At 41.5% G+C, this 23,421-nt stretch overlaps 1 protein-coding gene across 1 annotated transcript in view; it reads left to right on the plus strand.

Annotated features, from left to right (window-relative positions):
- The window catches only part of Osbpl1a (oxysterol binding protein like 1A), a 186,999-nt gene that overhangs the window by 35,588 nt on the left and 127,990 nt on the right, over nucleotides 1-23,421 (plus strand). Inside the window, exons 6-11 of the mRNA XM_041659855.1 lie at nucleotides 5,420-5,505; nucleotides 7,146-7,290; nucleotides 16,607-16,668; nucleotides 16,767-16,811; nucleotides 18,344-18,417; nucleotides 18,523-18,586. Coding sequence (XP_041515789.1) covers nucleotides 5,420-5,505; nucleotides 7,146-7,290; nucleotides 16,607-16,668; nucleotides 16,767-16,811; nucleotides 18,344-18,417; nucleotides 18,523-18,586 — 476 coding nt within the window. The remainder of the gene's footprint in view (nucleotides 1-5,419; nucleotides 5,506-7,145; nucleotides 7,291-16,606; nucleotides 16,669-16,766; nucleotides 16,812-18,343; nucleotides 18,418-18,522; nucleotides 18,587-23,421) is intronic.

Below are 23,421 nucleotides of genomic sequence, written 5' to 3' on the forward strand. Positions count from 1 at the left end.
CGTTCAGCTACCTCTCATTCTTGGAGGCTGACTTTTGTCACATCTTTAGATGGTGTCTTCATTTGAACTCTCTGGTTTCAGTGAATAGCCAAATACACCCTAATCTGTCAGTCACTGTAGCATTCAGCTTAAGGACTTATGGACCACATTGATCTTTGTCCTTGAATACATTGTGATCTAACTGAAAGGTGAGGTAACTGTTTCTGATACTGTCCTGTCATTCTGTTGTTTCATGGGAACCTGCGACTTAGATTTTTCTGATAGACTAAATGTTAGCTTAGTCTGACCGGTGGACGTTTAATAAGGGGAATTGTAAAGATATGCTCTAAGGTTCTTCTGAAATCCAAGCTGTGCAAAGGCAAGAACTTCATTGATTTTACAGGTAATGCCATTTGTCATCTTGTGTGGTCCTAACCTGGGAAATAGAAAACAGAGAATTAATTGGATGATTCTGTTCTGATGAGATCACCTTACCCAGATATAATGCTATTTGCAGACAGCATTAAGTTGCCATTTGCAGACTACAGGAAGTGCTAGGGACAATTCACCATGATATTAGATAGGCCATAAACCAGATAACAGGATAAAATATGGAGACAAGAAATAGAGGTAGGCGTAAGAAAACCACATCAAAATATCTGAAGTGATGGTATTAAGATAGAGATGATCTTATTTGTATAGATGATCTTATTGTATAGCCAGTTAATGGACCAGAGGTTAAGTACTACAGAGTTTATCTCTGGGCTCATTGTGTTGTACACAAGGGTGTGAGTTGCCTTGAAAGATGAGGTACAGTGAGTTTTCTGTGACAAGGGGTATTCTGGAAGAGGGTAGACAGCTACCTGTTTAGGTACCAGTGAGGAATAGCACACTCTTTCTGACTCTTAGCCTATGGAAAGTTTTAAGAATAATTAAATAAATATTTATATGCCTTTTGTCTTAGATTATACATATAAGGATATCTATGTTTGTATCTAGTTTATCTTTATTATTATTATTATTATTGAAAAAATTTCTGCCTCCTCTTCGCCTCCCATTTTCCTCCCCCTCCCCACACTCCTCTCCTCATCCCCCCACTCCTCTCCCTCTTCCCCCACTCCTTTCCCCCTCCCTCTCCAGTCTGAAGAGCAGTCAGGGTTTCCTGCCCTGTGGGAAGTCCAAGGTCCTCCCCCCTCCATCCAGGTCTAGGAAGGTGAGCATACAAACAGGCTAGGCTCCCACAAAGCCAGTTCATGCAGTAGGATCAAAACCCAGTGCCATTGTCCTTGGCTTCTCATCAGCCCTTATTGTCCGCCATGTTCAGAGAGTCCAGTTTTATCCCATGCTTTTTCAGTCCCAGTCCAGCTGGCCTTGATGAGCTCCCAATAGATCAGCCCCACTGTCTCAGGGGGTGGGTGCACCTCTCGTGGTCCTGACTTCCTTGCTCATGTTCTCCCTCCTTCTGCTCCTCATTTGGACCTTGGGAGCTCAGTCCGGTGCTCCAATGTGGGTCTCTGTCTCTATCTTCATCCATCGCTAGATGAAGGTTCTATGGTGATATGCGAGATATTCATCAGAGTGGCTATAGGATCGGGCTATTTCAGGTTCCCTATCCTCAGCTGCCCAAGGAACTAACTGGGGACATCTTCCTGGACACCTGGGAGCCCCTCTAGAGTCAAGTCTCTTGCCAACCCTAAGATGGCTCCCTTAATTAGTATATATACTTCCCTGCTCCCATATCCACCCTTCCTTTATCCCTTGGGGGTGGGGTGAGATGGGGGTAAGGGGAAATGGGGAGAGAAAAGTGAGAAGGGGAGGATGGGGGGAGATTGGGGGAATGGGATGGTTGGGACCTAGTTTATCTTTTAAAATATTATTTGATGTTACTGAATTGAGTTTTACTTGAAAGTAATTTGCATACTGAATGACTTTATTACCTCCAGACACATCCGTATGATTCAAGAACAGGGTGTCTTCTTACATAATCACAATGAGACCCCACAGTATCTTTGGGCACTGGTTGCAGAATCTTAAGATCCTGGGCCTGTGGATTCTAAAATACATTGATACTCAAGTGCCTTTTATAAAATGTGTGTGTGTATGAGAGAGAGAGAGAATGTGAGTGTGAGTAGAATTTACTGGTAGCCTCACATATGCCTATAAACTATGCATAAATTATTTTATTATGAACTGTTTATCAAGTCCATCTTCAGATATATGATTTTTAAAACTTTCCTCCCATGGAGGATGCCTTTTCACTTTTGAAAGTTTAGTTTGTGGACCTGTTGTTGGTTGATTAATGAGGAACCATTGATCTGTTTTTCTCCTTTGTTGTGTTTTTGGTGTTCTTAGCCTAATGTCACAAAGATGTTCCATTTAAGAGTTTTGGCTTTTCTAAGGCTGTGCTCCATTTTCAGTTAAAGTTGCCTATATTGTGGGAGTGTGGGAAGGGGCATCTGTTCCTCTGTAAAGTACCAGTTGTAGTCCCCAGCACCTTTGTGAGGAAATGCCTCTGTCTTCACTGAACAGTGGTGATGGCCTTGTTGAAAATCAATTCAGTCATCTCTAGAGCACTTGTGATTTCTCACACAGCTTATGCTGTGCAAACAGTTGTGTTGTGTTGCCCAGGGAATAGTAGCAAGAGATACAATGTTCAGAAGAGATTCTTGGGATTTTCTTTCATTTTCAGTCTGTGGTTGGTTAGAACCCATGAGTATGTAAGACTGACTCTGTAATGACCAACATCAGAAAATTTAGTACTAATAGATAAATCAAGAGGTTGGGAAGATGGATTGCTCAGCATAGAAGACCCAGGTTTATTTCTCAGCGTCCACATGGTACAGCCATGTACATAATGTGCACACGCACACACACACACACACATAAACACACATACATATTGGCAAAACAATCATGTATATAAAAGGAAATAAATAAATCTAATATACAGACGGCACATCTCCAATCTGTAACTGGAATGGCTGCAAGTTCACAGACTTCTGAATGCCATGATGCCTAAAAAGTTAAGGCCTTTGAGCTTTTCTAATTTTGAATATGGAACACTTTTCCAGGGAAGTGTGCACATATTCCAAAATCTTTAAAAAAAACTATGAAATTTTAAACTTTGAAAGTTTAAACACTTTTTTAATCCCAAGAATTATGGATAAGGAATACTCAGTCTTTTGTAATATAATATACATTCATATACAAATTTTATCAACGTCCATATGACATCTATCCAGTCTGGATCTAATCCATAATTCCATGTTGTATTTGTCGTGTCTCTCCAGTCCCTTTTATCTGAGACAGTATACCAGCTTTTGTTTTATATAATATTGATCTTGTTGAAGAGAACGGCAGTTTCGACTGAGGAAGGGAGAATTGCCTCAGCTTTGAGGCTTGCCATGTCAATACTGAGTTCCAGGTCAGCTAGGGCTACATGGTAAGTCTAGTCTGTATATATATTAGGGAGGGAACTTGTTGAAAAGGCAGTTGTGGGTTTTTTTTCTTTTTTATTGAATGTCCCTCGGTTTGAGTTTTTCTTTCCATGTGATTAGATACAGGACACGCACAGTGGACAGGAATACTAGGTAGGAGAGGTTGTCTTCTATGTCACTGCATTACATTAGGAAATACGGGTATTAATTTGTGCCACTATTGAGGCGGTTGACACTGCTTCTACTCATGAATACAATGTTCATTAATAACATTTGTCCCAGTCATTCACTTCTGTGGTGACTACATAGTAGAGAATTCTTTCCCCAGGTGCTGTCTGTACTGCAATTGTGTTATTATGTAACCTGCTGTACCAAGTAGCTAATTGTTAGAATGAAGAGAGACTTAAAATGCAGGCAGGGGCCAGTGATCTCAGAGGCTAGGAGGTAGACCAGGTTTCCTGGGAGTTCCGGGCCAGCTTTAGCTACCCTAGCACACTCAAGGCAGTCTGGGCTGCATGAAACCTTGTGTCCAAAGTCAAAACAAGCATTCAGCCAGGAAAACATTCCTAACATTGAGCTCACTGTTCCCATAACTGAAACGTCTATCTAAAGAGCACATGAAAAGAGCAGTTCGGGGGCCTCTGCCCTAAACAGGAGCAGTTGCTTCTCATTGGCTGAGTCAGCAGTCTTCTTTGTGTACTGTGATAAGCACAGGACAGGAAATGCCCAGGAACATTCCTGAATCCTTGCCCATTTTTCCTCAGTTGTGAACCTTGAAACTGTAGAAATGAATACTAGTTTATTCCATTTTTTCATTTTATAAAAAGATTTTTCTGTTATGTATACAGTGTTCCGCCTGCATGCATGCCTTCCAGAAGAGGGCACCAGATCTCACTACACATGGTTGTGAGCTATCATGTGGTTGTGGGACTGGAACTCAGGACGTCCAGAAAAGCAGTCACTGCTCTTAACTTTGAGCCATCTCTCCAGTCCCGGTTTTTTCCCTTTTTAAAGTCAGGAGTATGGCTGTGCACCACCTGATTGCTGTTAGGCAGATACACTTTATGCCAGACACTCATAAATGGTTGGGATAATCAAGGGTGCAGATGTCTATCTCTGTTTCTCTCTCTCCACATAGACTCTTGGTGGCTTCTTCTGTGGTTGGAATACTCTGTCCACTCTTTCCTCTCACTCTCACTCTGAGTACTCTGAGAGCACTCCCTTCATAGCATGACACTATCACACTTAGCATTTGAATTTCAGTTAAAAACACTTGTATTTTCCACACTGTGATCAACTTATTCTTTATGCACCTTTGTTAAGTAATTTTATTTATGGATTTTTGTGTATATCTTTGTACATGAATTCCATGTGTGTATGTTGTATACCTGCAGAAGCCAGAAGAGGGTGTCAGATCCCCTGGAGCTCAAGTTATAGGTGGTTGTAAGCTGCCTAAGTGGGTGCTGGGAACTTGTGGTCAGACTTTCCTTTGGGCTGCCATCTCACTCCCAAATAAAGACATGAAGACTTCTTACTAATGATGAGAACTCAGCCTGTAGCTTAGGCTTGTTCCTAACTAGTTCTTGTAACTTAAACTAACCCATTTCTGTTCATCTGCATCCTGCCATGTGGCTCATGACTGTTAACCTCTCCTATTAATCTATGTCCTGCCACATGACTTGTGACTGTCAACGTCTCCTCCTGCATGTTCTGCTTCTTCACATTCTCACTGGTGACCCTTTTGCTCTTCAATTACCTCCTCCTCTTCCTTTCTTTCCCTGGAAATCCCACCTATACCGCCTGCTTGTTATTGGCTGTTCAAGTTTTATTACACCAATCACAGCAGTACACCTTCCCCACAGCAGACACCCAGCTCAGGTCCTCTGCAAGAGCAGCCTCTTAACTGCCCTCTTTATAATATTATGAATTTATCTTTACCTCTGTAAAGAACTTTTCAATAGGATTGCACTAACTGTAGAGTAAGACCTTTTTCTTCCTTGCAGCTGTGGAAAAGACTCAACAAAGGAAGCTTGAAGAATTGCTTTTAGAAGCAGCAAGAGAAGGGAGAACAGTCGAAGTATCAGCTCTGGTAACAAGAATCATTATTTTTATATGTTAGGGGTTTTCCTTAAATGTTACATTCATAATCAAGTCACTGTGGGAGGAAACTTCTTATTGTCACAGGAGAAGTGTGACATACATACACTCGCCTGGCAGCTAAGCCAGGGAATAGTTTAGGAGCTTTACCTGCTGATGGATCTCTGAATTTTTGATTTATTTCCTCTTCCCCAATCAAAAACCTGATGTTTAAGAACCCAGTTTCTCATAGCAAATAGCTAAGATAAAGAAAATTAATTTTTTTTCAGATTAAGCCCATTTAAATTTGAAAAAAAAAATAGGTGCTCTCAAGCAGAAAGTTTTCTCATTTTGGTGAGCAGTAAATTCTGAGAGCGCATTGTCCTTCAAGAAGAGCAGCTTACCTGGAAGGGACAGTGTTGGATTAGTACTCAGACAAACTGACCAAGCTGACAGCTTGTCTGTTCTTCTGAGACCTACTTTCCCGTTTTTACTTCCTGCATGGTCTCATTAGATAAGGAGACTCTAAATTTGTTCTGAATTCAAGACTAAAGCATTGCCATTTGCTTTAAAGTTATTTCAGTCCCCTCAAAAACACTTCTTCTATTTCCAAGTATAGTGCCTGCAGCGTTTTCAGGGTTTTGTGAAACAGAGACTATATAGAGCTTGCTAGCGCAGTGAGGTGGGAACCTTGACATTTCTGCTTCTAGCATCTCTGGATTGGACTCATCTTGGGGACTGTTGGTGGGTGCCTGATTTATAGTTTTGCTGTCACAAGACGGCAAACATGTTAGTGAAACCTTTTTTGTTGTTTTTGTTTTTTTCGAGACACAGTTTCTCTGTGTAGTCCTGGCTGTCCTGGAACTTGATCTGTAGACCATACTGGCCTCAAACTCACAAATATGCCTACCTCCGCCTCTGTGTGCTGGGATTAAAGGCATGTAGCACCACTGTGAATCTTAATGTGGGGGTAGGTGGCTGGCGCTGCTGTCATGTATGGTGCCAGGATACAGACCTCAGATCTCCTGGCTCCTGAGGACAAGCACGGCAGGCTGAGGAGTGGGCCAAAGGGGCAGAGTCTAATTGCGTGAGAGTTCTGCTGTCCCGTGGGCTCTGCTGTCCCGTGGGCTCTGCTGTCCCGTGGGCTCTGCTGTCCCGTGGGCTCCACTGTCCCGTGGGCTCCGCTATCACGTGGGCTCCTCCTATCGGCTCTGCTGTCCCGTGGGCTCCACTGTCCCGTGGGCTCCGCTATCACGTGGGCTCCTCCTGTGGGCTCTGCTGTCCCGTGGGCTCCTCCTGTGGGCTCTGCTGTCCCGTGGGCTCCTCCTTTGGGCTCTGCTGTCCCGTGGCTCTGCTGTCCTCTGGGCTCTGCTGTCCTGTGAGCTCCACTGTCCCGTGGGCTCCTCCTATCAGCTCTGCTGTCCTGTGGGCTCCACTGTCCCGTGGGCTCCGCTATCACGTGAGCTCCACTGTCCCATGAGCTCCTCCTGTGGGCTCTGCTGTCCCGTGGGCTCCTCCTGTGGGCTCCACTGTCCCGTGGGCCCCACTGTCCCATGGGCTCCGCTGTCCCGTGGGCTCCTCCTGTGGGATCCGCTGTTTTGCAGGCTCTGCTTGAGCCTTTCTTTGGTATATAATCACGTGTTTCTTTGTTAGCTCAGCAGGCCCAGTCCTCCCAATGTGAACTGCGTGGATCAGTTAGGAAACACCCCCCTGCACTGTGCTGCTTACCGGGCCCATAAACAGTGTGCCTTAAAGCTCCTGAGAAGTGGAGCTGACCCCAACCTGAAGAACAAAAATGGTGAGCATGCTGATGAAAGTCAACCTTGGTCATTTTGACTCTATAAAATGAAATCAGTACTATTTAAAATGATTTTGTTAAAGCCTTTGATAAATTAAATTGTCTTATTTTAAAACATGAACATTCACAAATGTAAAAGAGTGACATTTTCTTCTCCTTTAAGATTTAGCTAATAATGCACTCCCTACTCCAAATGAGACCAGTATTGACCAAGGTAATCCTTCCATCAGGGAAATGATAAGTACAATTGATTGATGTTCCATAAGGTTACCACCAATGCTGAATTAGAGAATTTTGAACCGCTGTTTTAGGAGAACCCAGGGTTAGATTATCCTGGCATTTTCATCCAGGGATCAGTACACAGCCTTGTTTTATGAGTGTCACTGTGTAAGATCACCTTGTGTAATATGTGTTGCCAATCCATTAACACTTAGGTCATGGCCAACAGTGCCTCAGCCTGAGCACAGCATCTCTAACTCAGGTCTCCCCTTTAATGCACAGCACAGTCTTGCACTTAGGAACCCAACCCAGCATTTCAGCATGGTTGGGGGCCATTTTATATGAGAAAGTCGCCAGCAAAACACTCTGAAACATGGCACTAGATAGACTGTAATAGGGACACGTGGCTCTGCTTGGACTGAAAGGAGAAAATCAAGTTTTACCCTGTTCCACTTCAGCTTGTAGAACAAACTGCAAAAGCTAGTGTTGGGTGATTCAGATTTTTCACCATTTTGGAGATACCTGTGAATATCCAAAAAATTGCCTCAAATAATTGACTTTGGGGTTTGTACATCCTTTTTAGCAGCATGCAGATTGGAAGCTGCTGATGGAATAGCCTTGTTTTGAATGCTTTTTATGCATTTGTGCTTTTCTTCTGGTCATTCAGTGCTGACCGTGGTCCTGCTGTGCTGCGCAGATGCATAGGATGTGGGAAGGTTTTTAGGGTCCTAGCTAAAGCACTGTTGGGACTAAACTGAAATTTCCTTCTATGAAAGTTAACTTGAAGAGACATGACATTTTTATTGAATTTTCCCATCAGTGAACAAAGATGTTTTATTTTGTTTTGATAACACTCTCACACATGCACGTGCACACATACATGCATGCACACATTCCCTGTGAAATTGCTGGTTATAAGTTCATGTAAGTAGGGAGCCTCCTCCATTAGTTCCTAGTGTGCTTTATTGAATTCTTCTTCTGTGCTTGGTCCTGTTGACACTGAGTCCAGAGATGAGGCTCTGAGATTTCATCTAGTTGGCAGCAGCTCAGAATTTATTTTTGGCATCAGGGCAGAATTCTATGAAGGAAATCATATTATCGTGTCTCCCTCTGTGGGAAGGATAGTTTCTCAAAAGTGCCCTGCAGATCGGATGAAAATACAAAATTGGCAGACCGTTATCTTTCTAGGTGCTGTGTAGAAACACTGAACTGATGACTGATTTCTCAGTGAACATTTAAAAAGGGGTTTTCTCCTCCCTGATGAAGAGGATGCCAGCAGCCACAGCTGAGTCAGCAGTTCTTAAGTCACACCCATGCATGTCCTCTCATCCCTTCCCACCCTGGTTACCTTGGGGCCATTCCAGAGAGCTGTCCCACTGTTCCCTTAGTAAATATTTGATGTTAATAAAAGAGAAGGACTCCTTAAACAACCTCAGCCCATTGGAGGTGATTTATTATGCTAGAATTGTATAGTGTGTAGAATTGTATGGCATGCAAATTTCTATGTTGGTAGAGCTGTTAAAACCTGAATAAACAATAATAGATCAATCAGTTAATATTATAATTTCTGAAAATCAAGAAATAACTAAAGTTTACACTTTTTTATTTATTTTATTTATTTATTTTTTAATTTTTTTATTGAGAAAAGGAGAAAAAAAAACAAAAACAAAAAACAAGTTTCCACCTCCTCCCAGCCTCCCACCTCCCTCCCCCTCCTCCCACCCTTCTCCCCCTCCTCCCACCCTTCTCCCCCTCCCCCTACTCCTCTTCCCCCTCCCTCTCCAGTCCACAGAGCAGTCCGGGTTCCCTGCCCTGTGGTAAGTCCTAGGTCCTCCCCCCTCCGTCCATATCTAGGAAGGTGAACATCCAAACTGGCTAGGCTCCCACAAAGCCAGCACATTAAGTAGGATCAAAACCCCGTGCCATTGTCCTTGGCGTCTCATCAGCCCTCATTGTTCGCCATGTTCAGAGAGTCCGGTTTTATCCCATGCTTTTTCGGTCACAGTCCAGCTGGCCTTGGTGAGCTCCCAGTAGATCAGCTCCACTGTCTCAGTGGGTGGGTGCACCCCTTGTGGTCCCGACTTCTTTGCTCATGTTCTCCCTCCTTCTGCTCCTCATTGGGACCTTGGGAGCTCAGTCCAGTGCTCCAGTGTGGGTCTCTGTCTCTATCTCTATCCATCACCAGATGAAGGTTCTATGATGATATGCAAGATATTCGTCAGTATTGCTCTAGGATAGGGTCATTTCAGGTTCCCTATCCTCAGGTGCCCCAGGAACTAACTGGGAACCTCATCTTGGGCACTTGGGAGCCCCTCTAGGGTCAAGTCTCTTGCCCACCCTAAAGTGGCTCCCTTAACTGAGAATTGTGGTTCCGTGCTCCCCTATCCAGCCTTCCTTTTTCCCAATCCTCCTGTTTCCCCAAGTCCCCCCTCCTTCCCTTCTACCTTTTCTCTCCCCATCTCCCCTTACCCCCATCCCACCCCACCCCCAAGATCCCAATTTTCTCCCCGGCAATTTTGTCTACTTCCCTTAGCCAAGAGGATAACTGTATGTTTTTCTTTGGGTTCACCTTCTTACTTAGCTTCTTTAGGTTCACCTATTGTAGACTCCGTGACCCTTATTTATGGCTAGAAACCAATTATGAGCGAGTACATCCCATATTCATCTTTTTGGGTCTGGGACACCTCACTCAGGATAGTGTTTTCTATTTCCATCCATTTGCATGCAAAATTCGAGAAGTCATTGTTTTTTACCGCAGCGTAGTACTCTAGTGTGTATATATTCCATACTTTCTTCATCCATTCTTCCATTGAAGGGCATCTAGGTTGTTTCCAGGTTCTGGCTATTACAAATAATATTGCTATGAACATAGTTGAACAAATGCTTTTGTCATATGATAGAGCATCTCTTGGGTATATTCTCAGGAGTGGTATTGCTGGGTCCAGGGGTAGGTTGATCCCGAATTTCCTGAGAAACCGAAACACTGACTTCCACAGTGGTTGCACAAGATTGCATTCCCACCAGCAATGGATGAGGGTACCCATTCCTCCACAGCCTCTCCAGCAAAGGTTATCCTTGGTGTTTTTGACTTTAGCCATTCTGACAGGTGTAAGATGATATCTCAAAGTTGTTTTGATTTGCATTTCCCTGATTGCTAAGGAAGTTGAGCACGACCTTAAGTGTCTTTTGGCCATTTGAACTTCTTCTGTTGAGAATTCTCTGTTCAGTTCAGTGCCCCATTTTTTAATTGGGTTAATTAGCATTTTAAAGTCTAGTTTCTTGAGTTCTCTATATATTTTGGAGATCAGACCTTTGTCTGTTGCGGGGTTGGTGAAGATCTTCTCCCAGTCAGTAGGTTGCCTTTGTGTCTTAGTGACAGTGTCCTTTGCTTTACAGAAGCTTCTCAGTTTAAGTAGGTCCCATTTATTCAATGTTGCCCTTAATGTCTGTGCTTCTGGGGTTATACATAGGAAGCGATCTCCTGTGCCCATCTGTTGTAGGGTATTTCCCACTTTCTCTTCTATCAGGTTCAGTGTGTTCGGGCTGATATTGAGGTCTTTAATCCATTTGGACTTGAGTTTTTTGCACGGTGATAGATATGGGTCTATTTTCATTCTTCTACAGGTTGACATCCAGTTGTGCCAGCACCATTTGTTGAAGATGCTTTCTTTCTTCCATTGTATACTTTTAGCTCCTTTATCGAAAATGAGGTGTTCATAGGTTTGTGGGATAAAATCCGGGTCTTCTATACGATTCCATTGGTCGACTTCTCTGTTTTTATGCCAGTACCACACTGTTTTCATTACTGTAGCTCTGTAATAGAGTTTGAAGTCAGGGATGCTAATGCCTCCAGAAGATCCTTTATTGTATAGGATTGTTTTGGCTATCCTGGGTTTTTTTGTTTTTCCATATAAAGTTGATTATTGTCCTCTCCAGATCTGTGAAGAATTTTGATGGGATCTTGATGGGGATTGCATTGAATCTATAAATTGCCTTAGGTAGAATTGCCATTTTTACTATGTTGATCCTCCCAATCCAAGAGCAAGGGAGGTCCATCCATTTTTTGGTATCCTCTTCAATTTCTTTCTTCAATGCCTTAAAGTTTTTGTCAAATAGATCTTTCACTTCCTTGGTTAGATTTACCCCAAGATATTTTATGCTCTTTGTGGCTATCGTGAATGGTGAAGCTTCTCTGATTTCCCTCTCTGCTTCCATATCCTTTGTGTATAAGAGGGCGACTAATTTTTTGGAGTTGATCTTGTATCCTGCCACATTACTAAAGCTGTTTATCAGCTGTAAAAGTTCTTTGGTGGAGTTTTGGGGGTCGCTTATGTACACTATCATATCATCTGCAAATAACGAAAGTTTAACTTCTTCCTTTCCAATTCAAATCCCCTTGATCCCATTATGTTGTCTTATTGCTATTGCTAGAACTTCAAGCACTATATTGAAGAGGTATGGCGAGAGTGGACAGCCTTGTCGTGTTCCTGAGTTAAGTGGGATGGCTTTGAGTTTCTCTATGTTTAATTTGATGTTAGCTGTCGGCTTGCTGTATATAGCTTTTATTATATTTAGGTATGACCCTTGTATCCCTAATCTCTCCAAGACTTTTAACATAAATGGATGTTGAATTTTGTCAAATGCTTTTTCAGCATCTAATGAAATGATCATATGGCTTTTTTCTTTCAGTTTATTTATATGCTGGATTACATTGATAGATTTTCGTATGTTGAACCAGCCCTGCATCTCAGGAATGAAGCCTACTTGATCATAATGGATAATTTTTCCGATGTGTTCTTGGATTCGGTTTGCCAGTATTTTGTTGAGGATTTTTGCGTCGATATTCATGAGTGAGATTGGCCTGTAGTTCTCTTTCTTGGTTGAGTCTTTGAGTGGTTTTGGTATCAGAGTAACTGTGGCTTCATAAAAGGAATTTGGTAATGACCCTTCTGTTTCTATATTGTGGAATACATTAAGGAGTATAGGTAGTAGGTCTTCTTGGAAGTTCTGGTAGAATTCTGCATTGAAACCATCTGGTCCTGGGCTTTTTTTGGTAGGGAGGTTTTTGATAACAGCTTCTAATTCTTCGCGACTGACAGGTCTGTTTAGATTGTTCACCTGGTCCTGGTTTAATTTTGGTAAATGGTATTTATCTAAAAAAGTGTCCATTTCTTTTACATTTTCCAGTTTTGTGGCATACAGGCTTTTGTTGTAAGATCTAATGACTCTCTGAATTTCCTCTGTGTCTGTGGTTATGTCCCCCTTTTCATTTCTGATCCTATTAATTTGCGTGTTCTCTCTCTGTCGTTTGATTAGTTTGGATAGGGGTTTATCGATCTTGTTGATTTTCTCCAGGAACCAGCTTTTTGTTTCATTGATTCTTTGGATTGTTTTCTGTGATTCTATTTTGTTGATTTCAGCCCTCAGTTTGATTATTTCCAGTCTTCTACTCCTCCTAGGTGAGTCTGCTTCTTTTTTTTCTAGAGCTTTCAGGTGGGCAGTTAAGTCTCCAATATGTGCTTTCTCTGTTTTCTTTAGTTGGGCACTTAGTGCTATGAACTTTGCTCTCAGGACTGCTTTCATAGTGTCCCATAAGTTCAAGTATGTTGTTTCTTTATTTTCATTGAATTCAAGGAAGACTTTAATTTCTTTCTTTATTTCTTCCTTAATCCAGGTATGGTTCAGTAGTTGACTGTTCAGTTTCCATGAGTTTGTAGGCTTTCTAGGGGTAGCATTGTTGTTGAATTCTAACTTTAATCCATGGTGATCTGATAAGACACAGGTGGTTACTAATATTTTTTTGTAACTGTGTAAGTTAGCTTTGTTACCGAGTATGTGGTCAATTTTCGAGAAGGTTCCATGAGCTGCAGAGAAGAAGGTATATTCTTTCCTCTTTGGGTGGAATAATCTATAGATGTCTGTTAAGTCCATTTGCTTCATTACCTCCATTAATTCTCTAATTTCTCTGTTAGGTCTGTCTGATTGACCTGTCCATTGGTGAGAGAGGAGTGTTGAAGTCTCCTACTATTAGTGTGTGCGGTTTGATGGCTGCCTTGAGTTTTAGTAATGTTTCTTTTACGTACGTGGGTGCTTTTATATTAGGGGCATAGATATTCAGGATTGAGACTTCTTCCTGATGAATTGTTCCTGTTATGAGTATAAAATGTCCCTCTCCATCTTTTCTGATTGATTTAAGTTTGAAGTCCACTTTGTTAGAAATTAGTATGGCCACACCTGCTTGTTTCTTAGGTCCATTTGCTTGATAAGCCTTTTCCCAGCCCTTTACTCTGAGTAGGTGCCTGTCTTTGTGGTTAAGGTGTGTTTCTTGTAGACAGCAGAATGTTGGATCCTGTTTTCTTATCCAATCTCTTAGCCTGTGCCTTTTTATAGGTGAGTTGAGCCCATTGATATTAAGTGATATTAATGACCAGTGGTTATTAACTCCGGTCACTTTTTTAGTAGTAGGGTTTGTGTGTTTTCCTTCTTTGATTTGCGCTGGTGAAGGGTCTCTAGATGTCTGAGTTATTGTGGTCATTGTTGGACTCCTTGGTTAGTGATTTTCCTTCTATTATTTTCTGTAAGGCTGGATTTGTGGCTACGTATTGTTTAAATTTGTTTTTATCCTGGAAAATTTTGTTTTCTCCATTTATAGTGAACGAAAGTTTGGCTGGATATAGTAGTCTGGGCTTGCATCCATGGTCTCTTAGTTTTTGGAGTACATCTATCCAGGACCTTCTGGCTTTCATGGTTTCCATAGAGAAGTCAGGTGTAAGTCTGATAGGTTTACCTTTATAAGTAGCTTGGCCTTTTTCCTTTGCGGCTCTTAATATTCTTTCTTTATTCTGTATATTTTGTGTTTTGATTATTATATGGTGAGGGGATGTTTTTTTTTTTTGATCCAGTCTATTTGGTGTTCTGTATGCTTCTTGAACCTTCATAGGTACATCTTTCTTCAGGTTGGGAAAGTTTTCTTCTATAATTTTATTAAGTATATTTTCTGGACCATTGAGCTGCACTTCTTCTCCTTCTTCTACTCCAATTATTCTTGGGTTTGGTCTTTTTATTGTGTCCCATATTTCCTGAATGTTTTGTGATGAGAGTTTGTTGGACTTGCTGTTTTCTTTGATCAGAGCGTTTATTTTCTCTATGTTATCCTCAGAATCTGAGATTCTTTCTTCTATCTCTTGTGTTCTGCTGGTTATGCTTGCTTCTGTAGTCTCTATTCATTTACCTAGATTTTCCATGTCCAGCCAGCCCTCTGTTTGTGTTTTCTTCTTTGCCTCCATTTCAGTTTTCGAGTCATGAACTGTTTCCATTATCTGCTTGATTGTTTTTCCTTGGTTTCCTAGGGTATCATTCACTGATTTACTCAATTCCTCGAACTTTCTGTTATACTTCTCATCCATTTCTATAAGGGCGTTTTTTATATGCTGTTTATGGGTGTCAATCACTTTCATGAAGTCAGTTTTTTCTACTTCTTCTTGATTAAGGTGTTCATGTCCTCCTGTTGTGAGGTCACTGGCTTCTGGTGGTTTCATGTTGTTTTTCAGATTGTTGGGAGAATTCCTGCATTGGCGTCTGCCCATCTCTTCCTCCCAATACTCCCCTATGGATCTTCTTTTACAGGATCAGGTCTTCTTGCCCACTGATGTACCTTCCCAGTGATGTCACTCCCCAGAGATGTTTCTCCACAATGATGTTTCACTTGGTGCCCAGATCGAAACTCTGTGCTGCTTGGTTAGCTCGTGAACAAAGGGCCCACCCTGCTTGCTGCAGGCAGGCTATGGGGACAAAGGAGCTACCCCCACCCCCTTTGCCCTCCCTGTTCGAGATTGGTCCCAGCGCCCGAGCAGGCTGAGCAGGGAGGCGCTATGCTGCCAAAGAAGGGAGGGAGGGAGGGAGGGAGACAGGGGGTGGGGGGTTCTGGATGTAAGCTGGATGGGATAGGAAGAGAGAGGAGGTATCAGGCAGTATAGCCCCTGTAGGATGGCCAGGAAGTGTGGGCGGGCTGAGGTATGTTCCCGGCTGCTGCAGCACTCACTGACCACAATGATGTTTCACTCGGTGCCCAGATCGAAACTCCATGCTGCTTGGTTAGCTCGCGAACAAAGGGCCCACCCTGCTTGCTACGGGCAGGCTATGGGAACAAAGGAGCTACCGCCCACCCCTTTGTCCTCCCGGTTCGGGTTCGGTCCCAGCGCCCGAGCAGGCTCTAAAGTTTACACTTTTAAACGTTTAAATTAAAGAATTTAAATATCCGTCAGATCATATTATTCCTAGTCTTAAAACCCTCCAGAATCTATCCATCGTGTAGAAAACACAGTTTACTTATCGTGGGTTCGTGGACATCTGACTTGCCATTTCTCTAGTCTTCTGCTCTGTTCCTCCCTCAGGGCTGTCTCATTAGCTGCTACCTGTGTCTTTATAAGATCCTTTTCAGTCTAACCATCCTGTCTCAGAGAGGTCATCCAGGATCAGTCCCTCACCTTCTACCTGAAGTGGTGCTATTGTCTGTCAAATCTGTCATTAATTAAATTAGCATACCATGGTGTATTACCTGTTATGTCTCTTTTATTATAAATTTATTGCCATCCTCTATGTTGTTCATTGCTAAATCACCAATCTTAAAATGGCAATTGGCACATCACAGAATTTTATGTAAAGAAATAGAAACAAATATAATAATATGATCAATACATACCAGGTGTTTGCTGTTTTTAAAAGAATTAAACAGCTAACCAGAAGGTAACAAGTAAATATAAAGCTTAAACCAATCGACTATGAGACAGTTGGTCTGTATTGTTTTAAACTGATAAGCTTGTGGCAATTTGTTATTCAGTCAGAAAACTAAAAATAGTAATTTAAGGTCAGAAAACCTGACTGGGCACAGAACCAGTACATAGTGTTCTGAGGAGAATTAAATTTTCTGATCTAAAAGGAGGCCTTAACGAACCAAGAGGGTGACTTCTGCAGGTGAGTTTGGTTTTGTCGGTGGTGAGTAGTTTTTGAAAACATGAAGGAATATTGTATGGTAGAGTTATATGATTTTTTTTGTGTAGTTGACATAGTGATTTTTCCTCTTGTGAATTTTACACAGATCAGAAACCTCTTGACCTTGCCCATGGTGCTGAAATGAAGCATATTCTTGTTGGTAATAAGGTGCGTATTGGTCAATTCATTCAGTGAGTTTCCGGGGGGAAAATTGAAGGAATGCTTACGTTCTGTCGATGTGTCTTAATGAGATGTGTTTCCAGCAGGTCCCCTACAGAGCGCTGCGGCGATATGAAGGTCCTCTCTGGAAGGTAGCGTTGCTGGCTTAAAGTAGGAAGCTCAAAAGATTCTTACTGCTTTTTCAGTGATTTCAGACATACAGCATATCCCTGACTGACAATAGTCTGTGTCTTAATTAGGGTTTCTATTGCTGTGAAGAGACACCATGACCCCGACAACTCTTATAAAGAGAACATTTAATTAAGTGGGGGCTCACAGTTCAGAGGTTATCATCATGGCAGGGAGCATGGCGGCGCACAGGCAGAGGTGGTGCTAGAGCTGAGACTGCTTCATCTTGCAGGCAGCAGGAAATAACTGAGAGTCATGCTGCACTGTATCCTAAGTATAGGAAGCTTTCATACCCGCCCCCACTGTGACGCACTTCCTCCAACAAGGTCATACCTCCTAATAGTGCCACTCCCTATGAGATTATGGGACTATAAGATTATGGGGCCAATTACATTCATAGTACCCCAGTCTGATTTATGAGGTTTTGACTTTTTAGTGCCATTTAAAGGATATGCATTGATAGCAAGTATACTATAATTTGTAATTCTGATCTTTTCTTGGCCTGGTAGTGTACTAGGACATTTTTGTGCTACTGGTCAGTGGTGGTGAGCTGCAGTTCACAGTCAGCCATGTGGCCTTGAAGGCAGCAACCGAGACTGCACAGTGCTTTGTTGCCATGATACTTTGCATAGCGTGTTGTATGTTTTTACCACCCTGCAGTGGTGTACAGCTTGCATGTGCAGGCTCAGAAAGCTCTCCACTCTGAGCCACACCCTTTTAGTTATAGTATTTTCAAGACACGATTGGCATACCCAGTCATAAGTTGAGGAGGCTCTCTATAGATGATCGAGACCTGGGATCTGATATTGGAAACCACTTTTATACTCTTGCATTTCAAGAGGCTTCCTTTTATTGCATCACCACTTTATTTAGGCTGGTTGTCTGTACTTTAAAGTAAGTTGAGCAGAGAGTAGCAGAGGAAAATATTTTTTTCTCATTAAGTCATAATTGCAATATTGTTTTTTGTTATAAACATCAGATTATGGAGTATTTCACAGAAAATTAGTTCCAGAATTGTCCTAGGAAGGACGTTTCTTGGTTGTAAACATTTCTGTGTTTTAGAATTTAGTTGTTTTTTTAGAGTCAACCCTGGTAGCACTTAGTATTATGTTTAGATCTGTAAGCAGTCCCTGTATATGAAATTTTTGTATTTTGTAATTATATAAAATGAATTTAGGTTAATTTTTTTCTGTAGACAGTCATTCACAACTTTGAGGGAATTGTGCTCAAAGCCCAGAACTGCCGTTTTCTGTAAATAGCTCTGAACAGACCTGCTAGAGCTGTGTACTGTGGCATTACCAGTGTGGCGTCTTTTTGTGCCCTGCAGTGTACCCTGTAGTGAGGGGCTCTCGTCATTGCTCAGTTTCATCATTGCTCATCGTCAAGTCCTCCTCCTAGCTGACAGGCTGTGTCTGTTTGAGCTTAATTCTCTTCGTTACTTACATATTTGAATCCAGATGTATCAGCATGAAAAATCTTTATCATTTTCCTGTAGAGTTCAAGATTTTTTGGCTGGAAGTTATTCTGGGTAGTGTTAGAACATGGAGTTCTTTCCTGGTATAGGAAACAGTAAGTATTCTTGTGCTTAATAAATTTCAAAGTATAAATTTTCAAATACTAAAAATTTTTATTTAGCTCTTTTTCTTTGTCTTAATTTAATTTTTGTTTCTGAAGGTCTGACGCAGTCCGTAATACTTACCGCCAGGGATGCAAGCACCTGACTCAGGCAGTGTGCACGGTAAGAGGAGACTGCTTAGCACAGACTATAATCATTGCAGAACTCTGGAGATTCATGGGTGTATGTGTGTTTTTACACTTAAGAATAAGCAAAGTTAAAGAATCTCTGTTTGTGTGCGTGCACCGCCCCCCCATCATCCTGTTTATTTCCACTGTAGCGTTGGAAACAGATCTGTAAGCATCTAGACAGAGTGGTAATCATTGGCGATACACGTGTGTCTTTTTCATGGGAAAATCTGGACAATGGAAGCATCTCTGAGGCTGCAATAAACCGGAAAGCCCGTGCTGATGTCAGGACTCTTAAGTTCTTTGTACGCTTGCAGTTGTTTTCTCTTACTCTCCAGGAGCCCGAGCTGTCTCTGTCTACTGATGCACAGGCATCCTTCAGTCCAGTAGTGGAGCAGGGCAGAGCAGCTCGTCTGCCCTCAGGTGCACATCCCTTGCCTCTCCCATGCCAGTGCTCTTGGGATCAGCAGCACTCCCCTTTGGAAGGCTGCAGGCTGAGTTCAGAATACCCTGTGACCGAGTCGGGTCCACTCACAGGCCCTCTTGTCTTGTCCACTCCAGACCCGTGGGCCTGTGAAATTTCAGGACACTACTGACCTTGCCCTTTGCTCTTCTGTTGGTGCCATCCTGCTGGTTCTCTTCTGTCCCCACTCTTGATTCTTCTACTCTGTACTCAGGTGTTTCCCCTGTTGGGATCTTTTTATTATTTCATTTTTCACAAAACAAACTTGTTAGTTTCTCCCCTTTCATTTTTAACACTTCTGTCATTGACTTCTGTGGAGTTGATTAGGTTCTGTTGTGTTTGCCTCTGCCAGTTCTATAACTTCTAATTTCTTATGCAATGGTTTGCTTCCAGCTTCATCTGTGAACCATATCAGCACAAGCTAAAGAGACTCATTGAATACTCATACTATAAATAAATCAAACTATGTTCAGTTTCTAGTGTCTTAGGATAGACACCTAGATTGATCCAGATCTCTTATATAGATATCCTTAACCGACCTTTAAAAATTACAATAAAATTTCTATAATATAGAACTTAACATTAGCTATTTTAAATTCTGTGGTTCAGTGGCATTATGAATACTGCACTGTTCTGCTATTTTGAATAGCACCTGGCTCTAGGAGTTTTTTCATGTTCCCACATGGATGATCTATTGCATACAGACTTCTACACCCTCAGCTATTGCTGTCCATTGCTATACTTCTGTTTCGAAGGACTTGACATTCCAGCTACCATGTATAAGTGGAATCATGTTTGTCCTTTTGTGATAGGCTTTTTTCACTTAACATAGTGTGACATGTTAATAGAATTTCATTCTTTTACTTTTAATCCCAGCACTCAGGAGGCAGAGGCAGGTGTATCTCCTTGAGTTCAAGGCCAGCCTAGTCTGCAAAGTGATTTTCAGGACAGCTAGAGTTGTTCCACAGAGAAGTCCTGTCTCAGAAAACAAAACAAACAAAAAATTGTAGTTGTAGAAACAGCATACCTTATAAATTCCTGTTTTAACTGTTGTCAGTGCATGGTTCAGTAGTTTTAACTGTACTCAGTTTGCTATGAAACAGACTTCTAGAACTTTTTCTCCCATGACTAGACTATGCTTATTGTGTATTCCCCATTTTCTGTCTCTGCAGACGTTATTAAGCACCATCCTGCTTGCTGTTTGGATCTACATTTTATTTATTCATTATTCATCTGTCAGTGGACAGTGATGTAATAAACATGGGTAGAAATTACTTTGAGAATATATTCCTAAAATTAGACCTGCTAGTTTACATGGTGGTTGTAGGCTTGGTATCTGGAGGAGCCCTCTCTACCAGAATAGCTTGGCCTTTTATTTTCCTATCAGTAATTCTGGAGGGTTTCATATCTCACCAAAGCTACCTACTGTTGTTTTGGTTAGTAGCCATTGTGGTGGGTGTACTGTGGTATCTCATTACAGTTAGGATTTGCCTTTCCCCATCCTGGTGCTGTTTGGCATCATTTAGATGCATTTTGAACAACTGTGAACAATTTTTGGAGAACTATCTGCTGAAGTCCTCTGCCTGGTGTTCAGTTCAGTTGTTTCTTTTTGATGTTTTGTCCTGTGTTCTTTCTGAATGGATATTTGTACACATATGATGTGGTCTTTTTTTTCCGCTCTGAAAGATCTTTTCATTTGAGTGATCATGTCCTCTGATGTACAGAGGATTTACATTTTGACAGTCTCATTTACCTGTTTACCTTGGTCACTTCTACAGCAATACTATGTCTGGGTTAGCATTTCAGGCACACGTCATACAGTTTCCATCCCTTACATTTCCTTTCATCAATTTCATAGTTCAACTTTTGACACTATGAGCTGATGTACTTGATTCTTGGCATGCTATACAGTACAGTTCAGCTTCACTCTCTGCTGTGGATGTCCAGTTATGCTCCCCCGCCCCCAGCATGCTTTTTAAAATCATTGACGATACATGAGGTCTGTCTTACTGCGTTGTGTCATGTACCCACATATCATTACAGTTTTCCTCACTGTGGCTTTGCAGTGTGTTTTAAACTGAGGAAGTTTTAGGCCTCAAACTTCTTCATTACTTACAGGATTGTTTTGTCTGTTTGTAGATTGTTGAAAATCCATGCAGATTTTATGGAATTCCCAGTCATTATTTTTTCACTGTCACTATGGGAACGTCTTTTCTGACCATCAGTAGTTCTGCACTCAGGGCTTGCCGACTTCCAGCAGCCTCAGCTCACCTTTCAGCATTGTGAGTGCTACCCAAAGGGAGGCTGCTTCATGCGGCTCAGGCTCATGTGTAGGGAGGGTAGTTGACTTGGAACTCCTCATCTTTCAGTCTCCACCATCCAAGTGCTAGGATTATAGGCATGCACCCCCATGTGAGGCATAAATATAAAATTAAAACAAACAAAGAAATCAAACTTTAATTTCTTGGATTTAATTTGGTTTCTCATAGTTTGGTGGGATTTTGTTGAGTACTGGGATTGAACCTAGGACCTTGTGCATGCTCCCATAGTTTCTTCTGGTTGAAACTTAAAGTAGTGAGATGGAACTTCTGTACTAACAGTTTTAAACCACATTTTGGTATTTGTAGCTGTTTTGGTTTCACCCCATTAGCTTTGGTAGTTCTTTTCATTATCATTGAAGAGATTTTCTAATTTCTATTGTGATGATTATCATTTAAAAGATTTTCCAATTTTTTTTGTGATTTCTGCTTAAAGTCAGTAAATAATTCTAAAAATTAGAAGTGTGATGTTTAACCCCCAAATAATCGAGCTTTTTGGGTATCTTGTTCCTGATCAATAATTGCATTAATTTGGAATATACACTGTATGATTTCCATTTTATCAGATATACTGACTTTGTTCAATAGCTCTATTTATGAACTATAGTAGTAGTGCATTTGTACCCACACTGTAAAGATAGACGGCTCTGCTGTTCAAAGCTTTTGTTGCCTTTGCAGAGAATATTGGTTATTTCTGCACCTGTGTAATGGGTCACACCCATCTGTGACTTTAATGCTAGGGGATCCGGCGCCCTCTTCTGACCTCTGCAGATACTGTACCAATATGGTGCATATATATCAAAACATGTATAAAATTAATACACATTAAATAAAACGAATCTTTAAAAAGAGAAAATATTTATTTCACTACTCTTAAGTAAAATATTATAACTATAAATTGTGTCATGTGATATTCACATTGTTTATTTTCTCTGGTTTATCAATTGCTGAAGTATTAAGATGTCATCTGTGTGTGTGGAGTTTTATATCTGTAACTGTTTCTGATTGCAGACTTGTTGATGATGTTTTCCTAATTGACATTTTATTTTGAAATTGATTTTGTTTGATGTTAATATGACCAGCCTGGCCTTTTTGTTACCCATTTATTTTGAACCATCTGTCTCTTGTGGGTAGGTTATACTTTAGTTCTTTTTCCATTCCAGCAGTTTTTGACTATTTTGGTTTGTTGAGACAGGATTTCTCTGTGTAGCCCTGGCTGTCCTGGAACTCACTCTATAGAGCAGGCTGGCCTTGAACTATCAGAGATTCACCTACCTCTGCCTCCCAAGTGCTTGGATTAAAGGTGTGCATCACCGCCTGCCTGGCCAACCTTTGAAGTTTACTTAATCATTTTGAGTGTGTTTTGCTTATTTGTCTTCTTATTAGGTCCCTTCCAACGATATCCTTAGTATAATGAATTTTAATGTACTGGAGAGTGGATTCTGTTATGTGTCTTTATTGAATCATTTTCTTGGTTTACTCTGAAGTGTAAACTACAGTCTTGGTTCAGACTGATCTAGTCTGGTGATTTGTTTTGAATCTGTTCTGTGTGTGTGTTCATAGTTGGTTAATGATGTGAACAGAGGGTTAGCTAGGTCTCCAGACTGTTTCTTCAGAGATCGTCCTGCTCTCTTGGGTGGTTTTGGCTGTCCGGCTTTGCCTTCTTAGTTCTCAAAGACAGCTGACTGCCTCCACTGTGCCCTTGCAGTGCTCATCTCCCTGTGTGGGCTGCAGGGGAAACACCTTGGGTGATGGGCATGAGGTCCATAGATTCTGACGGGGGCTTCCAAGAGTGTCCTTTCTCTTGCCTGTGGATGGTTGTTGCCATTCCAGTTTTGTTCTGGGTGGGGTGAACAGCGGAAGTCTACAGAATTGTTTCATAGTATTCTCTACTGGCATTCCTATAGTAGAGCCTTGGGACAGAAGTCCCTCCCTTATATTTAAATACCCTCCATTTCTAATTTTTTAATAAAAAAATTATTTCTAGTTCTTTTTACCTCCTTTACCACCTCTTCATTAACCTTACCTACCAATTACTCCTGTATACTC

The sequence above is a fragment of the Microtus oregoni genome, unplaced genomic scaffold (genome assembly GCF_018167655.1).
Source record: "Microtus oregoni isolate MIOR12 unplaced genomic scaffold, Mior012 000011F_ref0000422, whole genome shotgun sequence".
NCBI classification, from domain to species: Eukaryota; Metazoa; Chordata; class Mammalia; order Rodentia; family Cricetidae; genus Microtus; species Microtus oregoni.